Source organism: Takifugu rubripes, chromosome 19, assembly GCF_901000725.2.
Source record: "Takifugu rubripes chromosome 19, fTakRub1.2, whole genome shotgun sequence".
Lineage (NCBI taxonomy): Eukaryota > Metazoa > Chordata > Actinopteri > Tetraodontiformes > Tetraodontidae > Takifugu > Takifugu rubripes.
Genome location: NC_042303.1, coordinates 4063108 through 4084398, shown reverse-complemented (window position 1 = coordinate 4084398; position 21291 = coordinate 4063108). Strand labels below are relative to the sequence as shown.

General features: G+C 45.9%; 1 protein-coding gene across 3 annotated transcripts in view; it reads left to right on the top strand.

The window, feature by feature from the left end:
* The first annotated feature begins 5983 nt into the window (after positions 1-5983).
* LOC101074368 (fragile histidine triad diadenosine triphosphatase) overlaps positions 5984-21291 on the top strand; it is a 124582-nt gene continuing 109274 nt past the window's right edge. Inside the window, exons 1-3 of one of the 3 annotated variants that reach the window (XM_011613635.2) lie at positions 6042-6058; positions 16475-16494; positions 16627-16686. Coding sequence is in view for 1 of the 3 variants with exons in the window: in XM_029826298.1 (XP_029682158.1) it covers positions 6054-6058; positions 16475-16494 (25 nt within the window). In the remaining 2 variants the exon portion in view is untranslated. Of the gene's footprint in view, positions 6059-16474; positions 16495-16626; positions 16687-21291 lie in introns of all 3 variants that reach the window. The other 2 variants (XM_029826298.1, XM_011613636.2) reach the window with 2 other exon arrangements.

Here is a 21291-nt window from a genome sequence, read left to right as displayed (position 1 = left end):
TCCTCTCCTCTCCTTCTCCTTTTCCTCTCCTCTTCTTTCCTCTCCTCTTTCCCCTCCTCCTCCTTCTCCTCTCCTCTACCTCCCCTTCACTCTACCTCTCCTCCTCTACCCCTCTCCTCTCCTCTCCTACCTATCCTATCCTCTACCTGTCCTCCCTCCTCTCCTCTCTCTTTACCCAGCCGGCCATCAGCAGGAGGGTCCCCCTACATGAGCCTGGTCCTGCTCAAGGTTTCTTCCTGTTAAAGGGGAGTTTTTCCTTGCCACTGTTGCTTGTCTGGGGTCAGGCCCTGGGATTCTGGAAAGCGCCTTGAAACAATTTTGATTGTATAAGACGCTATATAAAAAAAGAAAAAACAAAACAAAAAAAAAACTGTTTTCTTTCATGCAACAACAGAGAAACATCAGATGGAACCTGTTCTGAGCTCCTCACAGAGCAGCTCAGGAGAAGATGGTGGAGGTGAAGCACACGGTGTCACACACCACATCACACACTTGATTCCCCCTATAGCCCCTCCCACAGGTGGTTCAGCTCAGCCAGACTTAAAAATTGTGGTACCAGACCTCCCCCGGTCCCAAACGAGTGCCGAGTATGATCAGAGCTTTCTGCTGCACCAGGACATGAAACTCTCTGTTCTTCATTACTGTGCAAGTCTTTTGTAATGTAGCTGAGCTAATGAACACATTACCTGAGGCCAGTCAAACCAGTAGCTCTTCTTCTATGGTGGCGTGGTGTCTGGCTGGTGTTTTATAAGGTTTTTCAGCAGTTTATTCAGCAGACACCCACAAGACTGTCAAACTCTTAGCAGCTTTTTTGCCCATTTGCTTCCTGTTTTTCTACCCTGATGGACTCGGATATTTGTTATGCTGGCCATGCAATCGTCTCTATTTGAGTGAAGTCACCTGATAGAGGATGGTGGTGGCAGTCAAAACTCACCTCAGAGTTAACAGCAAGGATGTGGCGACAGTAAACTTCTCTATAGGACTAGGTGTTAGAGTCCCGACCTATTCATGGCAAGTGAAGAAGACTTAGATGGAGCGGGATTGGCACTCATGATCCTGTGGCGTCACCAGCTCGACACATCATCAGTTGTGTGCCTTGGTATCATTAGGTGTTTCAGCCATTTAAACACAAGACACCCTCCACCAAGGTTGGCCCACCACAGGCTGATCAAACCTGGGTGTATGTGTTGCACAATGGCACCACATGGTCACTTGGCCGCCCACAATATGTCCCTCCGTTTCAACCACAGCCAGTGACTGCTTTGCTCTGCTGTGGCAGTGAGCTCTTTTACTGCCCTCCGTTGGGCCTGCCCTCTGATGCCCATTTCCTTCAGGAGCTTTGTGGTGGTTCTGGAAACAAAGCCTCTGCAGCGTACCTCCACAGGCCACACTTTTACACTCCAGCCCCGCCCCTCTGCTTCAGCTGCTAGGTTCGCATAACGTAGCCTCTTCCGTTCGTATGCCTCACCGATTGCCTCCTCCCATGGGACGGTGAGCTCCACGATGAAGACGCGCCAACAGGATTTGGACCATAGGACCAGGTCTGGGCGCAAGTTGGTAACTGCGACTTCAGATGGAAAAATAAGCCTCTGGCTGAGGTCCACCCGCATTACCCAGTCTCGGGCAACGGTGAGTGCGCCGGCCTCCGGAGGAGCTGGCTTACTCCCTCATTTCTCCCCTCCCCGAACGAAGGACATTTTCCATGGGGCAACAGGTTGGGAATTTGGAGGCATGGAATTTATCTTTACCCTCCTTTTCTCAGGTTCAGCCGTCAAGTACTTCAATACTTGATTGTGGTGCCAGGTGTACCTTCCTTGAGTCAGGCTGATCTTACAACCCACCAAGATGTGCTTGAGGCTTGCAGGTGCTGCACACTGTGGACAGGCTGGTTCTTCTCCATACCAGAGGTGTAAGTTGGTTGGAGAGGGAAGGACATCGTACACGGCTCTAATGGTGAAACTAAGCCTGCTAGACTCCATGCTCCACAACTCGCTCAATGTAATTCTCCTCTCAACACCCTCCCACTTCATCCAGCAACCTTGCTGTGCTTGAGAGACCGCTTTGGCGCACCTAGCTGCTTCCTCCTGATGGCGCACATCCTCCACTACCATGTGCCGCCGTTCAGCTGGGGTAGCTTTTTGCCATGTAGGTGTTGTTGCTTCCATGCCAAGGCCGTTCCTGCCATGCTGGACATGCCCTACTATATCCCGGTGCCTCAGGCTGGTTTTTGCTTCTGCGACCACTGCCGATGGCTTACATTTCCTTCCCGTTGCTAGGGTTGGAGCAGCACCTCTGACAAAGGGATCCCGGGATTCAGTAAGAGTCATTTCTAGTCTTGCTTTGGCACATTTATACTCCTCCACCAGGCTCGAGACTGGGAGGGAGAGGACTCCATTGCCGTACAAGCCTATGCTGCTAAGACATCTTGGTAGTCCGAGCCGCTTCCTCACCTGCACATTCACCTGTCTCTCCAGCCGGTTGGCATGAGATAAAGTTACCTCATAGATGGAAATTGGCCACATGAGCCAAGGTAGCAGCCCAAACTGAAAGCACTACAGTTTCAGTTTTCCAGGGAGAGCAGTACTGTTGATCTGCCTGAGGCCACTGATGGTGTCCTGCTTGAGTTGCTCCACCTGCTTTGAGTCTTTGAGCTCTGCACTGTACCAGCGGCCAAGACTTTCAATAGGCTTCTCCAAAATTGTTGGTACTGACTCGTTAATATGGAACCTCTCATTAGCAAGCTGTCCTTTGACAATAGAGATGCTGCCAGATTTGATTGGTTTAATCTCCATCCATGCCCATTGAATGTTTTTCTGGAGTTTATCCAGTAGGCGTTTGGTGCATGCCCTTGTTGTTGTTATTGTTGTCATGTCATCCATGTACGCCCTAATTGGAGGAAGACACAATCCATTCTTCAACCGTTCCCCTCCAACCACCCAACGAGATGCTTGAATGATGAGCTCTATTGCCATGGTAAACGCTAGTGGGGAGATGGTGCAGCCCGCCATAATGCCAACCTCGAGATGCTGCCAAGCAGTTGTGCTAGCTTGTGCTTTCACACAAAACTGAAGGTCCTGGAAGTAGGCTTTGACGAGCCGTGTGATGCCCTCTGGGACTTGGAAGAAAGTGAAGGCTGTCCACAACACCTCATGAGGTACAGACCCGAAAGCATTGGCCAGATCCAGAAAAACCACATGCAGGTCTTTCTTTTCCTTCCTCGCCATCTGTATCTGATGTCAGATGATATTTGTGTGTTCCAGACAGCCTGAGAATCCACTTATGCCTGCTTTCTGCACAGAGGTGTCGACAAAGTTGTTCTGCTGCGAAAAAGCTGAAAGCCTCTGAGCCACAACACTGAAGAATATCTTTCCTTCCACATTCCAGATTGATCTGGTGAAATTGATCGATGGTTGAAGAATTCTTCTCTTTGGGAATCAGGATCCCTCCTGCCCTTCTCCATGCCTTTGGTATTATCCCTTTTTCCCATGCCATTCTCATCAGCTTCCAGAGGTGCCTTAAGACATCTGGCATGTTCTTATGAAGCCTATAAGGGACGCCATTGGGCCCAGGGGCTGATGCTGCTCTCGCCCGCTTTACTGTGCCCTCAATTTCACTCCATGTCGGAGGCCTTGTTTCCATCTGGTGCTCAACTGGTTGGATGGGTGGCATGTCATCCGGAATTCAGGCTGGTACATGCCTCTGATTGTATGAGTAAGTCTTCCTCAGATGCTCCTCTAGTTCCCTTATGGGTGCTTTGAGGATCCCAGATTTCTCCTTGACAAAGAGGGCTTTCACAAACTTGTAGGGATCTCTGTAGAAGGAAGTCCTCACTCGCTCCTTCTTCTTGTGTTGCTTTCTCAAGCACTCAGCTCTTCTCAGTGTTGCCAGACATTGCTTGAGGTCGCCTTGTAGTGCCTCAAGTCCTTTCCTCTCTGCTTCGGCGGCCTTCTTCCACTGTTTTCTCAGACATCTTCTTTCCTTCACAAGCCTTTCAATCTCTCGCTGCCTCCTGTACTTGAGATGAGCTGGTTCCTTCTGCAACTTAAGGTTCCCGCTTTTCACCCCAAATCTCTCTGCCCCATAGCTGTAGATGATTTCCCAAATCTTGTCGAGCTTCTTCTCCACACCTCCTTTCATGCCTTCCAGGAGGTGCAAAAGGTCTATGTTAATGGTTTTCCACTCCTCTTTTTGGCAGGATTTAGGCCACAAAATTTGAGGTTTTCATCCCTCCAGCTTCCTCTCTACTGCTGGCTGTGGCTGGATGGGCTCTATGCTCACGTCCATCGGTGGATCCATGCCTGGTTGAGCTTTGTCTGGGGTTCTGATACCCTGTGGACTGTGGTGATTATCCTGCCACTGGGCTTCAATCGACCGATTTGCCCTTCCTCTGAGGAAGTAGTGGTCAATGCGAGGCCCCTCACTTAGCTCTCTCAGGCACTTTTTCCTACCCTGGTGGATCTCGAGGCCTTTCTCTGATGTTATCTTTTTCCAGCCGCAGATGCAGCTCTGTAGCTTGCATCCTGCCGTTGCTCCATTACCTGCCATGCTAAGCTTTTGATTCATTGTCATTTCCGTTGCAAGTTTCTTTACCGTGTGGTCCGCCAACGAAAAACTCTAAAAACTCTACTTTCATCCAAATAGCTATTTAGTAAAAGTGTTGTGATAACACATCAAACTAAGAGTTTAACAGGGTTGTGGCAGGCTCATACACAGGCACCACCTTTGGTGTTTGCCCGATAAAGCTATTATATTTGGATTTGGCTATCATAAATGATTAACAATGATCAAAGATAATGATTTATTGTTAAGTAATTAAATCTAAGTGTATTAGACCACCTCGGGGCATCACCCTTTTGAGAAGGGAAAATATAGATGTGTTAAATTGGTCTCATTAAATACACCAGTTTGTCAATTTAGCACTCTAACTAATAATTTACATAATTACTACAACCAAAGTTACTAGTGAGGTTTGAAGGGATTAGAGGTAGCATCTGGGGGTCCTTAGGAGCAGTGAAGAGAGTGGAGGAGGTAGGAAAGGCAAGAGCTGAGCGACAAGAGAGCTTCAGTTTGACAACAAAAGCCCCCCCCCCCCCAGTTTAATGAGTTTATGACTGAGTTTTTGACTCATATATAAAAAAAAAACATTTGTAGTTGCTCGTGGAAAGAGTCTCTGAGAAAATACGGCTGTTAAGGTGGCTGGAGATGACGGCACAAGGACCTTCTCCTGACTCGGTGCAACATGGTGAGGGTCATCACCTGAAATGTGGTATTGTTATTAGAAATAAATTTAAAAATGAGACTCCAAAAACACTAGACTTTTGTGATTGTAATTCCAAAAAAAAAGTTTTTCTGAAATGATCTCACTTGGAGATAAAGCTGAATGTTCTGGGTGGAGACAAAACTTGGCAGGTGTTCTAGGTAGGTGTGGAGGTGCCAGGACACCTTCAGATAGGGATACAGCATCAACAAAACAAAAAATGAAAAGAAAAAAAGATAATATAATGGATAAATATCCAGTATAAACTAGAATTGACTGCCAAAGTCATGGAGTTTTTATTTTTGCAAATCGAACAATAGCATTACCCTTACAGGTGCACAACTTTTTGAATTTTGAAGGAAAAACACTTACCAATGCAAAATGATCTAACAAGTATTTTTACCAACACATTTATTAGTAATAAAGCACCGATGTCGATTTTGGAAGGTGAAGATTGGAAGATAAATTAACCCTATCGTTGCTCTTTAAAAAATATTATAAATTTTTTTTGAAGCTTGAGATATACAGTGTTAGAAATACAAACACGCTTTTTGAACCAATACAATTTTCAAAATATTTGTTGATGAGCGTGTACCGTATGTCATTTATACGATAACATCGATATACTGGATGAGCAATATTATTAATTCCGACGTACTTGAACGCAGCAGCAAGACTTTTTATGCCTTGACGGGACTTGTAGTTTTATAACTTAACGTGGTTAGTTTTGCTGCCCTGCCGCCTTGCACGTACGGCCTCATTTCCCACAATTCCAAAGTGCAACTTCTTACAGCGTATGAGGTGAGTGTTCACTGCGCCCAAGTGTGATGCGAATGTTTTGCTAGATCTACGAGAGTGATCATGTTATGCTTAAATGTGCTTTTAATGATTTTTTTTAAATGATAGTATTGACATTTTACCAAGCACGCAACATCACGCACTGGTTGGGATTGGCGACACGCGCTTTAGAAAGTCTCTTTAAATTAGCCGAGCCGGCTAACATGACAAAACACACACAGTGCAGAGTGTGTCTGTCAAAACGTTTGAAACACACACACAGACACATTACAACGTCTGTACCTGCGTGTCTCATCAAACTGTGTTACAGGTTGTATTGTGTTCTCATTTATGATTCTATTATTTTTATTATTCTACACGAATCTACACAATTGTGTGTAGATTTAGGCTCCACTGAGTGCATTTCAAATCCATTTAGGTCAGAAGGTAACTTGAATTTTCTGTCAAACCTTCAGCAGCTGGACTGTCAAATTATGGAAGCCTGCACATATTTATGTTTGAAACATCAGGCTCCTAAATCTCACCCTGTCAAAATGAAATTAATAATTCAGTGCCTGGTGTGGAGAAAAAGGCCTGATTTCTTGTTGGTGGCCATTTACATTGATATGCGGTGCCGTCGGCTCTGTGTATTTAAATAAAGCATTAAGGCTAGATCATTAGTTTTATGACAGTGGATCCCTCAGATCCTCTGACCTGCATCCACGTGGAGAAGCGCAGAGAGACTTATCTTCCATTTATCATGCTATGAGCATCCTGGCAAAGTTAATTTGGTTCCTCCTGCTTCACGTATAATTCCCTAAACGTGTGTCCGTGCGAGCTGCTCGCTCGACACGCAGACATGTGGGTGTATTGTTTCGCCTAATCTCTCTCCCTGACCACATTAGGTCCGGCCTTGGTAGCGGAGCAGTGTGATGCAAATGTCCTCAAGGTGAACTGGAGCCAATGATGTAGGAGCTAAAAGGTGCCTGTTTTCAGGGCAGAACTATGTTTGAATATCTTTGTTGTAGTGAGTGTGAGCATCAGGATGACAGGGAGAATAAACACTGGAGCTCCTCCTCACACAGGAAGTGCCGAATATGTTCAGTAGAGTAGAATAAAGCAAAGGTGCATGAGTGTTATTGTACATTTACGGAAAAGCAACCCAAATTCCATCAGGTATATACCCAGAGCCCATATAAACCCAGTTTGTCTGGCTGGAAACTTTATGGCAATAAAAGCAGTAAAAAGTTGGAGAGTAGCTACCCAGGCTGCAAATTTTCCTGTTGGTTTGTATCTGCATGTGCAAGTATACTGCTCGGGGTCAGAATCGCAGCCAAATGATTTTTCATACCTAAGGTCCTTAGGTCAACATTATGGTGAGGAGAACTGGGCTCTGCTGCTCGTCCGGCTGAATATCAATGCTGCATTGGCTCCCTCAGCACTGCGCAAAATTCCATCAGAAATCACATCCGTCCTTGGTCCTGTTCCTGCAGGCAGAGAGAGAGAGAAGAACTTTGGCCCAGGTCGTTGTGTGCAGCTCAGGGTAAAGCAGGCGGTGTGCTGCAGTTGTTTCAGCTAATCATCACATTCTTCATCTCCTGAAGGCCTCAGTCTACCAGTGTTGCACATGAAGTTTCAGAGCACTCAAATAACACAAACGTCAATAAACCCCCAATCAAAGAGTGCAAATGTCCAACCAGGTTGATCACACTTTAAAAGGTCAGACTTCATATGTGCAGGTTTAGTTAAGGTGAATCAGCCATCTGGACCAATGTTCCCTCTAAGCTGCGCCCTTGCGCAATCGCGCACTGCTTGCACATACTCAGCGCACAAGAAAATCTATGCAGCGCCCAAAATAAAATTAAACAGAAACGTATTAATTAATATCTAATTTTAGAACTTATATAATCTAGTTAATTAGACCAGTAATATTGTTTTCTGTAGCATTTCGCAACGTAACTCAATGAGCGACAGGTGTCCAGCCAATAATACGATACAGTTATGCTACGCAGCCAATCACAGTGTTTGCGTATGTGCCCTGCCTTTACTCGCCGTGCAGGTTAGCTAGGTAACAACAGTGCAGCGGAGTTAAGAGACGCAAATGCTCATCCCTTATCATGGCGAAATGAACGGACAGAGACACATCCACTCATCAAGCCAAAATAAAAAAGAAATGCGGTTCTTTTAAGATCGAATGGCTGTCGGAGTATGTGCAAATAGAAGAACAAGCGGTGAAACTGAGTGAGCCAAAGCAGGACTCTCACATATAACATACGGTAGTACACATCTCATGAACAACAAGATTTTTGTCTTTTTCATTTTATGTGCTGCTGTCATTTGATTCTTTTAATAAGCCATGTAACTTGATCCAAGGTTTTGAGCAAGCCTGATATTGGTGTGTGGCCACAGCGTACCCATCTGATGTTGCTCACAGTGGTCCTCAGTGTGCTCAGGGAGCTTGTGTGTCTGCTCAGACACATGAAAAAATTAGAACATTGATCTGGACCACTGCTCAGTGAGCAGCATCTGACCAGGTGTAGCTTGTATGAGTCCCTTGACTGATAAAAGGCAACAAACTCACACCAACGTGGCTCCTCAGGAATTAATTTTCAGGAATGAATGAAAAAGTTTTTTCCTGATTTTCATATCTTTCCTTTTGTGATTCAGAACGTTTCTTTGTAAATGGGTTCTAGTCTGTTTTTGTCTCAGCTCTCCCTCCGACTGGAACCTGCTCATGTTGATGAAGATGGGTTTACTAACACCGCACAGCATCATTCTGGGGTGAGGGTCAATGCTGACTTTGATGGTCAGTTTAGAATTCACCAAGTTGAGTTGAACATTTAGGCCTGTGTGACGGATGGAGGAGGACACTGTAGCAGAGCTGCTGGAGCTCCTCCAGCTCAACTCCCCATCAGCAGCTTGGCCCTTGACACACAGTTCACCTTGAAGCCAGTTGCTGTCTGAGTGATGGGCTGTCAGTCTGGGGATTCTCATAGCCTCTGGCTCTGTGATTTGCATTATTCCCTGTCATGTAGTGTTGTCTTAGCATTTGTGTGAGATCATCAGATGCCACTGTAATGGCAGCTGAACTGATGTGAAATGAAAAAAAGTCATGTTAAAATTTGCTAATGTGTGAGAGGGTTCTGCTGGAGGTTCGAGTTTCTCAATACTGACTACATAGTCAAATCCTGACATAAAAATTTGCTCCGCACCCCAAAGTGCTGTAGTGCTCTCAGTTGGACTCACCTGGGTCAAAATTCAAACACAAGAATTGGAAGCGTTCTCCGATCACCTCAACAAAACAGACCAGCATGTTCCAGGAGACCCAGTGACTCACCACCATGTGATCCAGCAGACAAAGGGGAGACACCTCAACAGAAACTAGGTGAACGACCCGACTAACGACCCTGCTAACGTCTCTTAGGTGACCACCCAGATCATTAGCATGCAGATGGTCCACAGGGGCTATATATTTTCAAGCTCTCTCCCCAGCGATTTCAGAACTGAAGAAGCCTTCTGGATAGAAGGCGAAACGTCTTCAAGAGAAGAAACCCAGTCCACTTGACATAGAAAACTACCTTGGATCACAGGCCATGTGTTTGTACATCAAAGGACATCCTATTGGAATGTTCAACTTGGAGCGCTTCACTCTTTAATGTGAAGGCATCTTATGCATGATGTTAAGTGATTTCTGGAAAGGTGAATAATCCTGTGAAAACAACAAAGAAATAAAACAAGAGCCACAAAAAGAGTATCTCGTTTTTTCATCTGTCACCTTGAGATGATTCAGTACAGATTAGTCAGTATCTTAATTTGACATTGGTGAGAATCTGAAGAGCCACATGATGGTTGATGTGCAATCGCCAACATGGATGTTTTGATTGTCCAAGTTGGTTGATGATTAGTCTCAAGGATGGTTATTTTGAGTCCCCAGGATGGCTGGTGTTCAGTCTCCAAGATGGTTGTTTTGAGTCTCCAAGCTTATTCATTTCAGTCTACAGGATGGTTGATTTTGAGTCTCAAGATGGTTGATGTTCACTCTCCAGGATTGTTGATATTCAGTCTCCAAGAGGGTTGATGTTCATTCTCCAGGACTTTTGATGTTCAGTCTCTTAGATGGTTGTTTTGAGTCTATATGGTAGGTAGTGTTTAGTCTCCAGGATGGTTGAAGTTTAGTCTCCAGGATGTCCAAGGCAAGATTTCTGTGTTGACTGGACTGTTTTTTCCGTTAAAGACATTTCGCCTTCTCTCCAGAAGGATTCTGCAGTTCTGAATTCACTGAGAGCAGAGCTTGAAAATATAGCCCTTGTGGACCATTAGCATGCTAATGATCTTAGTGATTTAAGGATCGTTTTCAATTTGACATGGATGACTTCTTTGACACCCCTCTCGAACCAGCAATCTTCTCTGGCCAGTACCCGTACTTGACTGTCCTCAAAGGAGTGCCCGATTTCCTTTAGGTGTACTACTGAGTCGTAACCTGAGGTGGCACGTCTGTGTTGGGCCATTCTTTTATGGTGAGGTTGTTTAGTTTCACCAATCTACAGTTTCTTGCATTCCTCCTGGCACCGTACAGCATAGATAACATTACTTTGCCTTGGTTTTGGTTCTTATATCTAACTCCATTACTTCTCTCTGGTCTCACCCCATAAACTTCAATTGGTTCAACATGCAACAGCCTGGGTGAACGTCAGGACACCTTCTACCCATCACATCACCCCCGTTCTCCAGCAGCTTTACTAGCTCCCACTCATGATGCATCACCTATTAAATCCTTCTCCTAACCTTCAAAGCCCTTCATACCTAACTGAACTCCTCCACATAAACACACCCAGCCAGACTATCAGGTCATCAGATCAGATTCAGGAAGAACTGCATATTGTGCTATCTAATGGTGGATCAGAATAAATAAATCATCCTCCTCACTAACCCCCCAGCAGGCTTGACCACCATGGGGTCCAGAGACTTCATATTGTATTGTTGTATCTGAAATGTTGGTCTGAATATTTTCAGACATCAGAGACCAATAAGGCATTTTCCTTTTTTCCCTTTACTGAACTGGTGCTGATAATGACTGGCTATACTGGGGCAGAGAGGTACCATGACTGGTCATAGTGGCTGAAAATATTAACAGTCTTACGTTTTATTGTTAAAAGGAAACACCTTTAGTCTAGTGGTTTTATTTAACAAATAATACATTTGACTCCTCCTCTTTACCTTCATCAGACCATCTTTTCCACATTTCATTTCAGCTCCAGCTGCTGTTTGAGGGCAGCACCTCCTAATTATTGTGTGATGTTTCCTTGGTTGGAGGGAGTAAACAACTCCTTAAAACCAGAGCTGCCCCAGTTTTCTGCTCTTTCATATATTCTAAACAATAATCCATTCCAAATAAACCCCAAAGACATGATTGTGTTTTTCTTAAAAGTCAAATCTCAGGCTATGACTGATATTGACTATGGCTCATCAGTCCAATAAAAACATCTTAACACAGGGTCTGAGTTTAGTTGGATTTTTTTAGCCCAGGGGGGAAAAAAAGGGCCAATAGCTCTCCAGGCTGAGACAGAAAACACAGCTACATTTAGAATGACACATCTTTCTTTTTAATGCAAGTGTGTGAAGGCTGTCTCCAAAGTGTTGATTATTTGGATGTGATAAAAGATGTTGAAAGGTGAAGACGTATACGAGCTGATGCTGTGTGCATGAGCTTCTGTGTGACTCTGACTATTTAATTAAGGGTTAGTACAACCCCGACTTTGAGAAAAGGAAATGTGATGTCTTCAAAGTACAGAGCCAAGCCAGAGAGCAGATGTTGGCTGATGTGTGCAAAAATTTGAGGGTTAAATTAATGTGTATGTGCTTTGATGTCTGTGTTTAATACACGTGAATGTTCTTTGTTAACTTTGTGGGAAGGTGCTTTGATGTCTGCATTAAATCGGTGGGAAGGGGCTTTGATGTCTGTGTTAATCCATGGGAAGTTGAAAGCAGCCATGTTCTTTTCACAGCTCTGTGTGTCATCAGTTATAAAGCAGAACCCTGAATGTGATTTGGATTTTCCTGCTGTGAGGGGAAGGTGCAGGTCACACGTTTCCATGTTACTTTTCTCAGCTTCCAACATCAAATTGTCATTGGTGTGCCATTTAAGTCACCTTTTAAATTGATTACGATTCACAAGTACTACAATTCATTATTAGAGCAATAATCGTTGCATCTTGATTCAGCTTTCCCCATATAAAATGTATTTTTTTTAATGTCCATGAATTTAAAAAAAAAATGCTTATCCCTATATTATCATATATAAACGAGGTGCCATTTTTTTTAACATAAAAATATACTGAGGAAAAATATACTTCAATGGCATCGTTAATAAAAAATTATCTCAGTTGTTGCTTGACTCGTGCTTGAAGTGTGTAGTTACCGTATCCTAAGATTTCATTGCAACTGATGTCCACCAGTCACAACTCAAGAGTCTGGCCACCGACTTTTATATTTCATTTTTGTTTTAAGAGCTACATACAGAGTAGTTTTTGTCAAGGCCCCTTTTGTCCTCATGTTTTAAAATACTGAAATGTCTCCACACTGTCTTTTTTAAACCTGACAAGTGAATTTCGCAATGTGTCACATTACAGTCTGCTATCTTTTGTACACAGGTGTTGTCAACGGGCCCACACAACTTTCACTTCTTTCCGACTGCTTCAATTCTGTCATTCCATTTTTTAAACCATTGATTTTTTTTTAACATTTCTGAATTGAGGCGGCATCCTCAGGTATCTCGTCACGATTCTCTGTATTGATGAATTGGGAACACCCCTACAACTTGTGAACTTGTGGAACCAGTAACTCATATTACAGCAACCTAATTTAGCTTGTCTATGTTGCAGAAGTAAATCAGTGCAATGTTGACCTGAAAATGACATCTTGAAACCAGAGGTCAAGGCTTGTCTGTACTGCAGTGGGATGCAAACATTTATTTTCTTGAAAAGATGCTAGTTCATCCTGAGCTTGAAAAGAATCTCCTATGAGCTCCATGCTTTTCTTTATCTTCGGGAAATTAAATATGCTTTACTCCAGAAGTGTTGAAGATATCCTTACTGTAGGTTTGAATGGAAGTGTCTTTGAAAAACAACGTTTGTTCCATTAAATTGCAGATGTCGCAACAATTTCTTTGAAACAGGAAGAAGTGTGGCTAACAGTATTGTTATTGGCCTTACCTTGACAATCTCTGAGCTCCTTCTCTCACTTACTTGAAACCACCCAGTGTTTCTCATAAATCTCCCCTAAGATTTCGTACTAATTGGAGCCAAAGGAAAAAAAAAGTGTTATATATGTGTCATTTTATTTTTTCTCAGCTCTCTCTCTTGACAGAGAGTCCTGTTTTCTCCCTGGGTGTCCTCTTTCCATCACTCTAATCAGTCCTTTTAATTACTGCCTCTATCAACCACCCAGCGTCTCCCTGTCACCTCTGGGAATCTGAGAAATGGAATGGAACCGCAGGGGATGATGGCTGACAAGGGGCTCATCAGTGAGGCTACAGGGTGGCCAAGGGCTTTGCTAAAGTGGGGTCTTTGCCAGTCCCAATCTAATCCAACACCAAAAATTACCAGCATGACACAACGAGCAAAGGAAGAGAGGCTAAAGAGATGCTCATGGGGCTTGGTCTTACTGATGTCAAGGCAAATTTATTCATGGGATTCTTGTTAAACTTTTGATTTCACTCTTGAATAAATAATCTCCAAGTTTTCCAGCCTACTAGCTTCAGCGATATAGTGGGTAATGTTGGAAAAACACGTGCATTCAGAGAACATCTCCGACTTCACTATTGAGAGAAAATCTCTCAGTGCAGAACAAATCATAAATCAGTCTTACCGATCTGGTTGTTGTGCCGATCCTATCATCTTCTGGGAACCATCAGTAACTCCTAATCTCCTAAGCCTCTCCCAGAGGTCCAACAAAGTCCACTAAAGTCCACCTACCATCCAGGTGGGTGAAGCCTTCCTGAGGCCTCGTCATCTTCTGAGCATAGAACAGCATCCATGGCCGACTCATCCCAGCAGTTCATCCATGAGTGCACACATGTTTGATGTCTGTGTAGTTGTTGTAGTCCATTCCTCAGATCAGTCCTGTCACTGGTCTAGGTCCTTCTCAGAGAAAATCCTGATGTTGATGTAGGATTCATTCTTGCAATGAGAGGTTTACATGCTGGAGTGGCTGGCTAACAAGGCGGAGGGGAAAGCTGCATAACATGTACACAGTCACAGAGTAGCATGCAGTCAAATGTCTGTTGGTGTTCTGGGTCAGGACCACTGTAGAAGTATGGACACTCCAAACTACCTCAGCTGCCTCAAATGAAAGGCAAATGCTGGCTGGCCTTGGACTGGGTCTGTTTGTGTGCACTCTGGGTCAGGTCCTTGAATACGGTGAGATTGAGGTATTGCAAAATGCTTGCCCTTCAGTGCTCTTTGGTTGGAGGCAATGGAGCCAGGTTCTTTAGCTCCTCCCTATATATATTCTCATCATTAACAGAGATGTGGCCTGCCAGCAGCATGTCATCAGTGAACTTGATGATGGAAGTTGAGGATCTAAGCAAACAGGTTGTAGTTCAGTCCTGTGTCCTTTAGCTTAGTGAAGATTCTCCCTTGGTCTATTATGTTAAAAGCTGAACTGTATATCACAAATAACATAGAGCATCCCTGCTTCCTGTCCAAATGACCAAGATGGTATGGAGAACATGTGAGATGATGTTTTCTGTTGTGTCTCTATGTGAACTGGAGGGGGTTAGTGTTGGGGTTAGTTAAAGCTTCCTAACGGTGATTATGACCAGAAAAGATAACATTCTCAAAAATCAATCATCCTGGCAGGGAGGCATCCAGAGATCTGGTCCTGGGCTCTTCCTGATGTTAACCCACTGAAACACTCACCATCATACTCTGACATATTGACATTACCACTCCCAGCCTTTAGGCTAGTGTTAGCACGGCTGTCATCAAATGTGTGTAAAAGGCATTTAGTTTGTTGGAGTGTCAGCAGTGTCAGCACTCAGAGTCACAGTCGTTCTCCTCTGTGACTGTCCGTGATGGCGTTTATCATACCACATCCAGCAGCACTTGTCATGATTTTGGTCTGATGGAGTCCACATGCTCCCTATACAGGTGCTTGGCTTTCTTCTCCACCTCCTTGCATTGTAAGCAGTGGCTTTGCTCATGTTACTACAAAAAAGTCCATGTGTGTGTTTCAGTGATGGACATGTTGACTAATGCTTTCTGGTTTGCATCTGCCTTAGCTGCCACTGTGAGAGTCTTTGTTTGTCTTTGCTAATCAGTAGAATTTTGCTTATCTGGAAGGTAAGCTGTGGAGAAAAAACTGACTGCAATCTTGGAATCAGCATGCCAATTTTAGTTTTAATCAGCATAAAAATCTAACTTAACAGAAATTTTCACACACTAATATGCACTTTCACATATACAGCTATACAGTTTCATACATCACAGAACTTGTGTGTGGTGTCCAAGGAGCAGAGCAGAGCAGGTCAGAACAGAACCTGAGTGAGGCCGAAAGGACCTCATCAAGCATTCCGAGCTGAAGCAATGTTGACGACACAGGACACCTGCTCCTGCATCACTAATTAAGTAGTTAATGTCTGGGCAGAGATAATTTTAATTCTAAAGAGATATATCTGTGCATAACAGACTGTGAGTCCACCTGCATTAACAGCTTTTTCTGTACTTGGCCTTTTACACTGGAGTGTGTGTTGATTGGTGCGGCGGAGCCGCCACGCTTCCTAGGACATTCCAAGTGAAACGATCGATTGCTTCGTGTCTTTATGCTTCTGACAGACAAAAGACAATCGTGATCTCCACCCGATCGATTTAGCACATTGTCTTTTGTTCTGGCAACTAACCACACACACACACTCACCCCGACACACAAACACACACAGATGCACACACAAACACACTCATAAACACACACACACGCACACACACACTCACCCACACATAGACTGACTCACACACACACTCACCCACACACAGACTGACACACACACGCACACACCCAAACACACACAGACTCAAACACCTGAAACACTGATATCCCCAAATTTTGAAGGAAAACCCATCATGATGTCTTCTAAATCACAGAATTAATATTCTGTTGCAGGACCTTAATGTCTTTTAAAAAACATTTTTATACCTCATAAACTCAGATTTTATTTTGATGTGTCACCCTGACCTGTGACCTCTGTCATCCTGATCTATTGCATCTGTCATCCTGACCTATGACCTCTGTCATCCCGACTTTTGATTTCCGTCATCTTGACCTGTGACCTCTGTCATCCTGACCTGTGACCTCTGTCATCCTGACCTGCGACCTCTGTCATCCTGACCTGCGACCTCTGTCATCCTGACCTGCGACCTCTGTCCTGATCTTTGGTCTGACCAGTCTGTCTACAGTGCCAACAGGTATGAAGAATGCTTTCATTTGGCTTCTTGTTAAGAGGCAACATAACCCAGCTCGGGCCACGATCCCATGATGGTTGACAACTCTCAGAGCCTTCAGGAAGTAGTTAATCCTGTTTTCCGTCCCCACCTCAGCCTGATCTCACCTTCCTCCATCTCTGCTGACACTGTCCTTCAGTGAGTCAGCGTGAAGTGGTAAGTTAAATGTATTTAGAGCAGCATACTGGCTATAAAACTGGAGAAATAGATTTTCCATTTTCCTTTGGTTTTTCTTTTAATGCTTTTTTTGAGATGGATTCAGATCGTATAAACAATAGCCTCCTGTTGTTAGCGTCCTTTCTCCGGCACAAACTGAATGTGTAATGGGTACGAGCATTAATGCCTTCAGTCCTCTCATGTAACGACATGGTTATGCTAGCTATGAACTCTTTTCCTGTTGTACTCTAATGAGCTCACTAGAGACCTTTTTTTTTCAAAATATTGGTTGATTTTTGATGATTATTTTAGTATCCTCACCACCAAGCCCCTCGTCTTATAGCCAGAATCTTTTAAATGTTTTAATACAAGTACAGCTGTGATAAAATGTGCAGGTTTTAATGGCACTGTTGTTGAGGCTGCCCCACAAGAATAAGTTGGCATTAGCGAAAGTAGCTAATGTTGATTTGTGGCTCTTTTATGATGCAAATGTTTGGATTTCACCTCTGTCCCAAACTGACATATTTCCTGTCGGAGAGAGTTTCAAGGTTCAGCTCTTGAAAACAGCATTCTAACGTCACAATAGTTATTGTAACTATAAAAGTGGATTAAATAAGAGGTTGTGTCATACGTCATGTACTTTACTTAAGTGAGACTTAACCTAAGCAGAAAAGGATACTGAGTGAGTCTTGATCAAGTACTGATCCATTTCTGATGGAGAACTGAGTGGGCATGGACACACACTTTCCTGGTGAAGGTGTTTTCTGCCTGGCCTGCCTGGTTGGACAGTAACCCAGTGGAGCAGCAGGTTATGAGCAGCAGGTTCTTCTCCATCTCAGCAGGCCGCACTGACCGCAACAATGAGAAGGTTCAGTAAAAGTTAGAGAAGAGGTGGATATTGCTATGGCAACAACAGTACAAGTGGTATGTGACTTAAGTGCACAACATGGAGGAACCTGAGGTTCTTCTGCTAACTGCTGCTAATGTGCTTCCCTGGGAACCAGTCATCAGCCACAGGTCTGTTTAGATCAGTAGACCAGAATGAGCAGCGTCACCATGCCACAATTACCTCACAGACTGTAATTATATAAAAGAAAAGCATAAAGTTGTCTTTGGATTCTCTCTAGGTTCTCTTGAAAGGTTTCAAACTTGAGCGTGTGTCTCCTGCTGATGTGGCCCAGTTGTGTTCATGTCTTTGCGTCGTTGTGCATCGGAGGATGTAAAAAGGCAGGAGCTGCAGGGTTCATGCCCTGTCAGCATTGGTTAGTGTGTGCAACAGCTAACGGCATTCTGGCTTGTTGGGCTACATCTCTGCCCTCAGCCTCAGATATGTGTGAGGGGAGTCGACCACAGTTCCTCCACTGATGTTTGCAGAGCCACATCTGCAGCTACTTTAGAATCACTTCAGGGTTTGTTTTTAATGTCGATGTTGATGTAGATCTCATTGTCCTGGTTTTGTTGGGTTCGAAGGTTCCGTGTCGCTTGTTGCTTGTTTCTTCCTGCAGGGTGTGTGGAGGAGCCGATGATCATCTGCAGCTGGTGCTGCAGGTGGACGCACCTGCCGACAATTTTCCATCAACCGTTCCATTTAAGGACAGAGCTCCCATCTGCCAGCGTCGGAGTGTTTTCATTCTCTTCACGGTCTCCACGCCTACCTGCGGACATGAACAGCTTGGCGGACTGATCCTCCGCATTGGCTCCATGCTGAAGCTCCCGGTGCGTACCGGAGGACCGAACGAGAGATTCTCTGAACGACCCAGCAGAACCTTGTGCATCTCGAATAAAGACTCTTTTAGGACACTATTCCCCACTGCATGTTGCCTGCTTTCGGGTTCTGAGACAACCAAAAAACACTCCGACCTGTATCGACCCGGTGGACCAAGACGCAGTGCGGCGCACACTGGAGGCTCAGGGGGAGGCTGCTGGGGAAGCACGACCAGCTCCTCAAGGACATTTGGACTTCGCTCCAGACCCTCAACGCCAGCGTGACAGACCTGCTCACTTCATGGGTGGCAGAAGTTCCGCCTCTGCCACCGATTGAGGCGCCGAGAGCTGTTCCTCAGCCGGCCGCCGCCGCACCACGGGACCCCATGTGCCCATCCCGGATCGGTATTCGGGTGAGGTGAGCAGTTGTGCCATTTTCTTGCTGCAGTGCTCATTGGTTTTTGACCTCCAGCCCCTCACCTACCCCAGCGACAGGTCGAGGATCGCCTTTGTCGTTAATCTTCTCTTCACGAGAGCAGCGCAATGGGCCACGGCAGTTCTGGAGAACCAGAAACCCACTTCTTCTAGTTTTCCGGCCTTCAAGGCCAAGTTGAAACGAGTGTTTGACCACCCGGTCCCGAGTGGCGAGGCAACCTCCAAGATCCTGTCCTTGCACCAGGGCTCCAACTCCGTCGTGGACTACTCCATCCAGTTCCGCATCCTTGCGGCCAGGAGCAGCTGGGGGTGTTCACCCAAGGACTCGCGGAGGAACTCAAGGATGAGTTAGCTGCTCAGGAGGAGTCTGGGGACCTGGAGACGCTCATCAGCCTGGCGATCCAGCTGGATAACCGACTGCGGGAGAGACGCCGGCAGTGAGAAGTTTGGGGAGTTTGTCCTGGTGGAGTGGAGCTACAGTTGAATCGTCAACTCCGTTCCCAGCTCCACCTCAGGAGGACGTTGCCGGCGAACCTATGCAGTTGGGACAATCCCAACTCTCCCACGCTGAGCAGAAGTGCCGGCTAGCAACAAAGGTCAGCCTTTATTGCGGCCAGGCTGGCCACTTCCTTGCCGATTGCCCGTCCCGGCCCAATGGATTAAGCTCGTCGACACACGTTGGAGTGTTGGCAAGCACTTCCTCTTCCTGCTCCACGCTGGCCCGCTTAACACTGCCATACAGTACATGCTCCTCTGGGGCCAGGAATCTGACTCTGCGCCATTTTTGTTGGACTCCGGCGCAGATGTCAGCTTCACCAGCCAGGACTTGGCCATGCAAGCCCGCATCCCCCATCGAGTATCTGCCCGAGCCAAGACCCATCCATCTCAATGGGGAAGTCCTGGCAATGGTGACGCACCAGTCCCATCCCATCCCCTCACCCTCAACGTGTCCGGGAACCTTTGGGAGCAAATCCCCCTGTTCCTCATCCCGCCGTCCTCTTCCCTGGGGGTTCTTGGGGCTCCTTGGCTGGCTCTCCACAACTCCCAGATCGATTGGTCGACCGGGAGAGTGGTGAGTTGGAGCATGCCCTGTTGGACCAACTGCCTTCACTCTGCACTCACCACCATGCCTGGTGGCTCGGACCTTTCCAAGAGAGTTTTTAAGGGGGTGGGGCGTTCACCCCGTGTCGCGCAGTCCAGGTGCCTGGAGTCGGTGATGGACTCTGCCGTGGGAGGAGAGCTGCTGCGGTCCAATCCAGTTGACCGGACCCCATCTTACTCCCTTCCTGCATCCTGGGGGTCCTGGCAAGTGGAGGAGAGAGTCCCAGAGGCCCAGCAATCAGTTCCGGATCCAGGTGGGGTTCCATCGAACCAGCTGTTCATCCTGGAGGACGAGGTGGCGGCACCTTCGGTACAGACTGACGTACACCGGTGCAGGAGGGTGGGAAGGCAGGTCCGCGCTGTACTCCCAGCGCTCTCAACGGCAGGAAAAGCGGCACCCCCAGCATTTAAAATACAACCCACCTTCCACGTCTCTAAGGTAAAGCCAGTCGCGGAGTCGGATCTGGTCCCCCTGTCCTAACCTCCGCCTCCTTCCAGTGTTGTGGATGGGGGGCCCGCCCACATGGTCCGGAGTATCCTGGATGTCCGCCGACGAGGGCTGTCCAGGTTTCCAGTTCTTGGGCGACTAGGAAGGGTACGGTCTGGAGGAGCGATCATGGGTTTCCAGCCGATTCATCCCGGACGATGGCCTCCTGTGCGACTTCTACCGCACTCAGTAATGCTGTAGATGTACCTGAAGCAGCTAAGACCTAGTGGCTGATGCTCATGTGGAGCGTGAGAGGCCAACCTGATTGTACAGAGTGCAGAGATTTGGCCTTGGTCTCACCCATCAAAGCTTGGCTGCAGCTCATTCACAAGCTGCTGGGTGCCTCCTGAACCACCAGCATGCAGTTTTCATGAGGAATGAATGAGTCCACATTTGGTTTTAAGTTTGCATGGCAGAAACGTGGTGGTGCTGATGCTATCCTGGCTGAAAACCAGAGTTTTTCTGCTCCATCAGAGAGGAGAGCTGTTGCCAGTTAGGAGGTTAGGACTCCATTATGCTAAAATCAGGAAACAACGAATAGAACACACAGGACTAAAGAACCATTTCTATAAACTTGTTATTTATGATCGCATGCGGAGAACATGAGACGTTTCTGGGACATGGTACTGTGGTTCCAGTGTTAGTGGACATTCTGGAAGTCTCCTGGCTGTCTGCTGCATGTCGGTTCACACCCAGCAGGTTTTACAGACCTTAGCAGGTGCTAGCATGCTCTCCTGCTAATTCCCAAACAATGTCACCTCCTCATTCGGAGGAGTCCTTTTTATAGTGCCTGAACTTGGTTGGTGAGCGAGTCCTCCGGTCACCTGGTTAGGTTTATGAAGCCCCTGGACCTCCATTTTTCGTTTTGTGATGTGACT